Raw genomic sequence first — 10144 nt, 5'->3', positions numbered from 1 at the left:
CAAGACAGGACTCTACATCCTATCCTAGTGGACATGATTTTCCTATTATGCTTGCCCTTCTAGAATATCTATGAGCCCGACACTCTCTAGGTCCGACCATATGAACCTAGGGCTTTGATACCAATCTGTAACGATCCGAAATCGGACCGCTACTGGCGCTAGGATCCAGATCGACTTAAGGTCGCCGGGACCCGTAGCAAGCCTAACATACAACCTGTCATACCTGATAAATCCCATACATGATCATACATTTTCATAAAAATTTTAAACTTTCCATCAACCAAGCTTGACATGTGCATGCACTAATATTGGATACATAAAAACCCCACACTAGAGCCCTCATCAAATGCTCTAGCTGGGTCAACATTACATACATCAAGCTTGGTTTACATCACATAAAAGAAAAACATTACATAAAGATCATGTATCGAAGGGATTAACCATAAACTCTAGGGTCAAGTACAATACTAATCCTCAATACAAATTTATACAATATCTTACAATACATTACATTACAATATCTTTTATGTCCACAACTAACTATTACATACACTATGCCTTTACTCTTGCTGACCTCCTGATCTATGCCGAACCTACAAGTCTGGGGGTTAAGGGAAAGGGGTGAGCTACTAGAGCCCAGTGAGCAGAATAGTAAAACAATATATTAAAACACATGCTTTCATGGAATGCGTCACATCACAAACAATTCACATCAAGGATGGATTTGTCACCAATAGCCCTCTACACATTCCAATGGTGCCAGGGGCATAGAATGGGCCTCACTGGTCTTTCTCTTAACATAATATAACATAACATAACATTCCAATATGCCAGGGGCGTAGAATGGGCCTCACTGGTCTTTCTCTTACTCTGTGCCAGGGGCGTAGAATGGGCCTCACTGGACTTCCGTACTGTATCATCGTCATCATATCATATCGAGGACTACTGGGTCATCCAACATCCATCCACATCAACATCATAATATGCAATGCAACATATTCGTGATTTCTAATGCAAACAACCTAGTATATATCATGGCATTCGTGATGCATGAACATGCTCGAAATTCATTTGCTTTGAAACATAAAGATCCATTCTACTCACCTCAGGCTAACTCTAAACAGACTTTGAAGCAGCTATCTCACTGCTGGGGTCCTCGGTTCCTCGGGTCCGAACCTACACAGGTGGACTCAAATGAGGGACCAAACATATACTATCATGACTCTAAACATCTCCCCAAAAACCCCCTAAAACATCATAAAACAATCATAGAAAACATGCAAAGGAAGGCTGGACAGGGCACTTTCGGCGGCAGTTCGGCGACCGAAAGTCCCTCCAAAGCCGAAACTCAGCCACTTTCAGCGGCAGGTTCGGCGGCCGAAAGTGGTTCCAGAGCCGAAACTCGCCAACCTTCGGGGGCAGGTTCGGCGGCCGAAACTCCCTTCCAGAGCCGAAAGTCCAAACTTTCAGGGGCAGGGTTCGGCAGCCAGAACTGCCTCCCCAGGCAGGTTCGGCGGCCAAACATGGCTTCGGCTGCTGAACCTGAGTTCTTCCAGAATGGTAGAACTCAAGCCTCTCTCACACATTCAGCCAACCAAACCTCCAAACTCAAACCAACTCATGCAAAAACATGCATAAACACATTCTTAAGCATATAGGGGTCTCAAATTATCCTATACCCCAACAAACATCACATAGCAACACATTTAACATGCATTTCATACTTAAACTCACATAAACCCTAACATATACAACTAACCTAAACATGCATCACTACTCCTTAAAACCCCTCAAAACTTTCATAAAACATAAAAGAAAGGTAGGATCTCCACTTACCTCTTGAAAATCGAGAGGAGAGGCGATCCAAACTCGGAGATGGGAGAAATCGGGCTCCGAGGTCTCCAAGCTTCAAAACTTCGTTCTTTGCTCAAAAATCTTCAAAACCAAGTTAAAACTCATAAAAAACATGAACGATTTGAAGGAAAACTTCAAAACTAACCATGGAAGGGCATGGACTCACCTTTGCCTGAAAATGGAAAAAAAAACTCGCCCATTTTCGGACATGGGGCCTTTTATAGGTGGCTGGCCAGACCACCTTCGGGGCCAAAGGTGCTCCCCTAAACTGCACCATGTTCGGCGGCCGAACCTAGCTTTCCTTCCTTGGTGCTTTTCTTTCAAAAACTCAATTTCTTTCTTACTTAAAACCTTAAAACACATGAAAACATTTTAGAAAAAATATATTTTACCCTTCTAGAGGTTTTCGACATCCGAGATTCCACCGGAAAATAGGAATTCCTATGCCGGGGTCTAGCCAGGTATTACAGTTTGTGTTGTGATGCATTTCATGAGAGCATATATTTATTAAATTGTTTGTATGGTTCTGCTCACTAGGCTCTTGTAGCTTATCCCTTTCTCCTAACCCCAGGTTTGCAGGGTCAAGATTAGCTCGGGAGGTCGGCTAGAGGCTGGTATAAGTGTATGTAATAGATTAGTAGTGGACATGTAATATGTAATGGATAGATTTGTGTTTTGCCTAGTTTATGTTTCTGTAAATCCCAGTGAACATGATTATTATGTAAAAGTTTAATGATGAGTTATGTTAATCCAAGCTTGATGTACATGATGTTGACCATACGAGAGCGTTTGATGAGGGCTCTAGTGTGGGTTTTATGTTTACAGTTTATGAGGAATGCACAGATCGAGCTTGGTATATGAAAAGTTTAAAATTTTATGAAAATGTATGTTTATGTATGGGATTTTATCAGGTACACAGAATGCATAGTAGGCTTGCTACGGGTTCCGGCGACCTTAAGTCGATCTGAATTCTAGCGCCGGTAGCAGTCCGATTTCCGGATCATTACACTTTACCAGTTTCAACTTGAGAAGAGGGTATTAAAACTACATCGTTTATATTATTTTAGTTTGCAACTATGTATTGATTAAACTATGTCATTTTATTGTTGACTTCTCTACTACTAGTGTAGGGCTGATATGTAACTCTGTGATTAGGTTTCTATGCACATGATGTGCGCGAGCTGTTGTCTGGTTTATAAGGAAGCTACAAGTTTCCAGAATATTTTTGTAACATCATTCTTTCTCTTTGAAATAAAATAATTTGGCTTTCTCTCTCGTGTTTTTGAGCAGTCTATTATTAAAAATACTAAAAATTATATTAAATATGGTATATGGTAAATTTTTAAAACTAATTAAGGAGAATATAATAATTTATTTAATTAAAATTTAGCACGAAAAGTTAATCCCTTTAATTTTATTTATTTTAGCTTACAAGTCGAATATATAAGAAAATAAAATTATAAACATATAATTCCATTAATATTTAGAGCTTATAATATGGTTTAATCAACATATGAGTTAAGATAAACATCGGCCAGCCCACACTTTTTATTACTAAACATGATATATAGGGCATTAATATGATCTAGATTTTTTGTAAAATCAACTGAGCACCATATTCTGGCCGAAGAGTTACAAATGTACGAGGAGCATGAGAATAGGAGGGAGAAAGTTGAAAAGAGAAGTGCTGTAATATTATAGCCAAAGCCATTTTCGCTTCCAGCAGAGAAAAGTTTTGTCCAATGCAAATTCTAGGACCCCATCCGAATGGGAAGAATGAAACTTGATTCTTTGTTGCTTTTGAAACTCCTTCAGAAAATCTCTCTGGTTTGAATTCTAATGCATCTTTCCCCCACAGTTCAGGGTCTTGATGTATAATGAAAACGGGCAAGTTAATTTCCATCCCTGCAGGTAATATCAAATCTCCAAGTCTTATTTCTTGACAAACTACTCGAGTAAGTATAGCGGCAGGTGGATAGAGCCTGAGAACCTCGTATAAGATCATAGTTACCTATAAAAATAAGTCTCGTAAATTAAATTCTTATTTCTTTTTAATACAATTCTATAAAGCAGACAAGGAAGGTATATATAAACTTACAACTTTAAGGCGGTTTAGACCATCAAATTCTGGCCTTTTGCCACCAAAAACCTGTAAAACCTCTTCTCTAGCTTGTGCTTGCCAATGGGGATACTTGCTGAGTAAGATCATAGTCCAAACAAGCAATACTGAGGTTGTCTCTTGGCCAGCAAAGTAAAATAGTTTACACTCACCGATCACATCTTGAATATTTAGACGTTCTTTTGCTTGTTTTAAATTAGACTCAATGAGTAATACTAATAAATCATCATTCGGGGCTTCACCTGCTTTCATTGCATCTTCACGCTGATTGATCATTCTTTTAAATGAGGCTTGTATTTCTCTATCAATTTCTTTTGTCTTTCTATTGGCTTTAGTTGGCATAAACCTACGCGAGGTAAAATATAATTATTAATTATCGAGGATTCCATGCAGATCCTATGATAACTTCTCAGACTAGCAAATTATGCTTACCACCAACCAGGTATAATAACTGATTGTGCAACTTGGATTACGAGAATGGTGAGCTCATCGAGGAGTTGGAAAATTCTATGTCCTTGTTCATGATTGCTTCCAAATGCTGCTTGAGAAATACAATCACGTGACAGATCTTGAAGATAAGGCCACACATCTAACTCACACGACTCCTTTGAGGAGATCAACTTCTCCCACTTCTCAATCATCTCAATACAGCATTCATGGAATAAAGGTAACATAAGCTGTAAGAAGCACCATGCATGTAACATATATATCAAAATTTAATAGATGAATTTGAATGGTTATATAAAGATTTTTTTTAGAGAGATTTATAATTTAGTCTTTGAATATTGTTATTATTAATAAGTCAGTTTCTGTATTTTTAAAAACCTATTAAAACATTCTTATATTTTCTTTCCGTTAATGAAATAGTCCTTCCGTTCTCTTTTTCGTTAAAATTAGATAATTAGATAAAGGAGGAGAGAAAAAATTTTTAAAATCCTATTTTACCTTTAAATAAAATCTTTTATTTAGTCCTTGGATATTGTTATTATTAACAAGTTAGTCCTTATATTTTCAAAAATCTATTAAAACGTTTTTATCTTTTTCCATATCTATTAAAACGTTCTTATCATTTTTTTTCGTCAATAAAATAGTCCCTATCTTTTCTCATATCTATTAAAACGTCCTTATCATTTCTTTCCATCAACAAAATAGTCATTTCTTATCGTTTCTTTATGTCAACGAAATCGTCCCTCCCTATATTTTTAGAAATCTATTAAAACGTCCTTATCGTTTCTGTTTGTCAACAAAATAGTCTCTATCTTTTCTCACATCTATTAAAATGTTCTTATCGTGTCTTTTTGTCAACGAAATAGTCCCTATCTTTTTTTTTTTCTCATCCTCCTCCTCCTCCTTCGAAAAAGAAGAAAAAGAAGAAAAAGGAGAAGAAGAGGAAGAGAAAGAAGAAGAAGAAGAAGAAGAAGAAGAAGAAGGAGGAAGAATTGATGAAGAAGAAAAGGAAGGAGGAGGAGGAGGAAGAGGAGAAGGAGGAGGAAAATAATAGGGGTAATTTAGTCTTTTACTATATTTTTAATGTCAAAAATAGACGGAATGACTATTTTGTTGACGGAGAGAAAAGATAAGAACGTTTTAATAGGTTTCTAAAAATACAGGAACTGACTTGTTAATAATGACAATATTCAAAGATTAAATTGTAAATCTCCTTTTGTTTTTTAATTACCTTTAGCTTCTCTAGATGGAATGCTGGGTTGATAATCTTCCTATGCTTAGCCCATTTGTCACCTTCATGGTTTGCAAGTCCTGGAGCTAACACCTGGAACTGTGGATTCGTCTTTACTTTCTGAAATTCATTTATTTTTGCAAATACTTCTTTTATATGCTCAGGATTGGTGATGTTCACCCTCGGTACTGGTCCAATCCAAATAAAAGAATTCTTACCTGCAGTAATATTATATATATATGTAATGATTGCTAATATGTCTGAAGAAATCACTTAAAACTCATTTCTACATCTATAAGGTCTCAGACTCTCATGTCACGAGACTACAAAAAATTTCAAAAGAAAAATGATGGTGGAAGAAGTTGAATCACTGTTATATAATCAAAAGTTATAATCAAGTTGGGTCATTAAATAAATGAAAAATAAAATAACCAAACTGAATCAAAGATTTATATTTTCAGGTTTGTTTCAAGTATGCTATCTTTTTATTGTAAGAACAAGTTGATTATAATTTTTAACAACAATTACGACATATATTCATAAAAGTTTTATAAAATAATAATAATGAAAATGAGAGGAAGAAGCAGCAAATATATAATACCATAATTGTTGAGTGTTTGAAGGAGAAAGGGAGCAACTCGGAGAGCAAGAGGTTGAGAAAAATCAAAGGGCTGAGATCTGGCTTGTTTGATCATCTCCACACTCTGTTTCAAGTCTCCATGAAAAAACCTATATGGATTGCCTGCAATTCCCTGTTTTCTCAGAAATCTCTCAAGATTCTTTGGCCTAAACCACACCCAGTTGAGCACTCTCCATGCCAACGTCCCTATTATCACCAATATAATCGCTACTACAACTGAACTGCTTCTGCTTGATGTCTCCATTTGCATCTCTGTTTCACAGACTCTGGAATCAGGAAATGTCCTCTGTGCTTTTAAAAGCTTCCTTTTTTGTCTTTCTCGTTCATGCAGAGATAACAGAAGCGTGCGGTTGACATGCACTCACTTGTCTTTCAATTATTGAATCTTCAATGGTTTACAGATTTTTTTTTATAGTTTAAAATATCTTCTTTTTTTTTTTAATTTAATAAGTAACACTGCTCTGTTCAAGGTCACTGTCTATTATAATGCTCACTGATGTTCCAATGATTTGAAAAGTTTAACTCATATTTATACCTAAGCCTACTTTTTTTCTTTTTTTAATTTTTTTCTGGTGAAACAAGAGAGCAAAGCTTAGAAGCTATCCCAGTAGCGTGTTTCACAAGTAACAGAATAAGATCCATCGACGGAGAACTCAGCACTTGCAACCCCAAACAGCTTCTGGATACCACATGATTAACACACAGATTACGAAATGGACATACGGCACAGACGTTCTGCCATAGATCACCCCTTGTAATCTCTGAAAATGCCTGCTCCTGCTGCCTTACCATCAACCATCTGTTCAGTTTTATCATTGCAGCTGTGGGGTTTGCACCATAATAGATTCTTGTCTTAGAGATTCCTTGCATTAATTCAATTTATAATATACAGTTTTCATGCTGGACTTGCAAGTTGATAATTGTATTAGAGTGAATTTGAGAAGTCCTATATTCAAATCTTTCCCATCCCCTTTGTAACTTTTCAAGACAAAAAAAGAATAACTATGATTAATTTAATTAGTAATACATGTATATTTTGCAAGCTATCATTTTTATTAATATATCTAAGAAAAACTTTGAATGTTTTATCTAATAAAATGGTATTTACAGTTTAGTTAATTTATAAAAATTATCATTTTGAAGTTTATGCCCTGTTTTGGAATAGAAAATTTTAAAGGAATTCAATTTTATTTTATTTAATTTTTTTATCAAAATTTTTTTATTTGAAATAGAAAAATATTTTAACTTACAAAATTTTTATTTTTAAATAAAATAATATGTGATTTTAAAAAATTTTATTTAAATATTTTTCATATAAAATGATGGAAACTTAATTAAATTTAAATGATACTACATTTATAAGCAGTAATGGTTGTCTTGTCTTACGAACATGGTAACCAATTGAAAAATTAAATAAAAAAATAAAATAAAAATCTTATGATCGGTTTGATTTAAAATTAAACTTAACCAAATAAACTAATAAAATTTTAATATTTATGAAAGTCGAATCAAATCGATTTTGATTAAAAATTAAATCGAATTAAATTAATCTGATTCGATTTAATTAGTTTGAATTTTTAATAAATTTTTTATTTTTTATATTTTTTTAATATTTTAAAATTTAATTAAAATATTTTAATTTTAATATGATGTGATATCTATATTATTAAAAATAATATATTATTATCCTGATGGATTCGATTTGATTTCTTTAATTTTTTTTCTGATTAAAATCGAACCGAATTAAAATAATTAAAATTTTTAAAATTAAAAATCAAATCGAAATAAATAAAAAAATAAATCAAAATTTTAAATTAATTCAATTTAATTGATTTTTTTATTTTAGTCGAATTCTATTCGCTCTACAGGTAATATATATGTATTATGGCTATTTCTTGGTTTTTGTTTTCCTTATTTTAAGAAACTGATTTTTATTTTTTATTTTGTGTTTTTATGAAAACGGTTCTTTTTTTCAGAAGCATTCTATTTTTTTAATGTCATATTCATTATCAAATACATTAAAAATTTATTGAATTCCATATTTCTCTCAATGGCATTGCTAAGAAATTCAATACCAAAATTCTCAATAATCAAAAGATCTTAAATATTGAAAGGCTAATAAAGAAAAATACTGAAAGGATTTTAACATTCAATAAAATAATTTTATAGAATTATTAATAAAAAAATATTTGAAAATAAATCACAAAAACAGATGGGAAATCAAGTTAAAGAAAAGCCATTAATTTAAGTAAATGGATATAATTGTGAATAAATTATATAAATATATTATTAAATAAGTATGTTATCATTTTTATATTTTTTTATGTAAAGTATTATTTTTAGCTAAACATTTATGTTGTTTTTTTAATGTTAACTAATTTTTTTCTTATCATTTCAGCCAAATTAAAAAGTTGTTAACGATTTTATCCAGATATAGAAATAAATTATTAAATAAAATTGTGGAGTCCATATCACTAGAAATAAATTATGTATTTTAACTAATTTTTTGTGCAATTTTACAATTTTAATTAATTAATTATTTAATTTTAATTAAAATTTTATATGATCAAACCATATTTATGCAGTAATTAAAATAAAAATAGTTCAATTAAACCATTTTTGGATAGAACACTTGTTAAAAATTGACACCAACTTAGCTTAAAATTAATAGGTAATTATTTATAAATTAAGTATAACTTAATAGTGAATAAAAATTACTTTTTTGGCTAAAATAATTTATTAACATGAGGTTTATTTCTCATACTTGTGAGAAGTCAATTTATAATAAAAGGCTACTTTTGTAAAATTGTGTGAATTTGAATTTAGAGTGAAAAAAATTTTTTATTTTAGTATATTAATAAAATATCTCTATTCTATTTATTAGTATAAAATTAATATAAATGGTTGAATTTATTATATCAAACTATATTTAGATGAATACAGTAATAAAAAAAATATAAATTATAGATGATTTAAGTGGATTATATATTTAAAAATTAATTTTTACGTTAACCCAATAATCACAATCACAATCACGTCAGTTTCTGTTATATTTTTTTTTTATATTTAAATTAAAATTGATTGAAAAAAGAATTGGCTAAAATTATCAATTTACATAAATATTTAGTTAAAATAAAAATTTATCAAATTATTACATAAGCAAAATTTATTGGTTTTTTTGTTTTAAAAAGCGCTTTTAAGTAATTAAAGGGACTAATTTATTATAAATATTTTAATGTTAATTAATTATCAACTAAAAAATTAATTCAAATTGAAAAAGGTTATTTTGTTATAAATATTAAAATTATTAAATTGTTAATGTATAACAATAAATTTTATTTGAACGATTATTTTATTAATAGAATAAAATTTTAATGTTTAAATTATTTCACATTTTATACAAGTATTTTATTAAATATTTTCTTCATCATGTTAACATAAAGCTTTCATTTATTTTATAAAAAAATATTATTGAAAAAAATATTTTTTAGGTTTTATAATATTTAAATATTTAAAAAAATTAGTTAAGTCTAAACAAACAAAAAAATTAAGTCATAAAAATGATTTTATCTTTTCAAACGAGAAAGTCTATTTTATTTTTAAATCAAAATTAAATAATAAAAAATAAATTGTTTTATTAAAAATATTTCTCATTAAAATTATTTTTTTATTAAAAATATTTTTAAGATATAAATTATTTTCCATAAATAAATGAGGCTTGAGTGATTATATTTTATTATTTTTTCAAACTTCAACCATTTGTAATATATTTAATATGAATTTATATAAATTTATAAAACTAATTTGTTAATTTGTATTAAATTTACTTACTTTAATAAAATTAAAAAATATT

At 30.5% G+C, this 10144-nt stretch overlaps 1 protein-coding gene across 2 annotated transcripts; it reads right to left on the bottom strand.

The window, feature by feature from the left end:
• Positions 1–3298: 3298 nt before the first annotated feature.
• On the bottom strand, positions 3299–6613 carry LOC110610871 (cytochrome P450 72A397). 2 transcript variants are annotated; one of them, XM_021750948.2, is made up of 5 exons: positions 6253–6613; positions 5652–5869; positions 4406–4650; positions 3953–4319; positions 3299–3865 (listed from the first exon to the last, which is right to left on the bottom strand). In XM_021750948.2, the coding sequence occupies exons 1-5, from the start codon at positions 6539–6541 to the stop codon at positions 3440–3442; spliced, it is 1545 nt and encodes a 514-aa protein (XP_021606640.1). In that variant the 5' UTR covers positions 6542–6613; the 3' UTR covers positions 3299–3439. The 2 variants fall into 2 exon arrangements, with proteins under 2 accessions (XP_021606640.1, XP_043810637.1); XM_043954702.1 differs by having other exon boundaries at positions 5652–5744; positions 6253–6380.
• Positions 6614–10144: the final 3531 nt, after the last annotated feature.

This window comes from Manihot esculenta, chromosome 3 (assembly GCF_001659605.2).
Source record: "Manihot esculenta cultivar AM560-2 chromosome 3, M.esculenta_v8, whole genome shotgun sequence".
Classification (NCBI taxonomy): domain Eukaryota; kingdom Viridiplantae; phylum Streptophyta; class Magnoliopsida; order Malpighiales; family Euphorbiaceae; genus Manihot; species Manihot esculenta.
The sequence above is the reverse complement of the archived record's forward strand: the minus strand, read 5'-3'. Positions and strand labels throughout refer to the sequence as shown.

What these genes read in the sequence shown, in the direction of transcription:
- LOC110610871 (XM_021750948.2), bottom strand. Translation starts at nt 6,541, where the DNA reads ATGCAAATGGAGACATCAAGCAGAAGCAGTTCAGTTGTAGTAGCGATT. An exon ending in TCAAACACTCAACAATTATG is followed by an intron (nt 5,870 to 6,252) that starts GTATTATATATT and finishes ATATTACTGCAG; the next exon opens with GTAAGAATTCTTTTATTTGG. An exon ending in TCCATCTAGAGAAGCTAAAG is followed by an intron (nt 4,651 to 5,651) that starts GTAATTAAAAAA and finishes TGCTTCTTACAG; the next exon opens with CTTATGTTACCTTTATTCCA.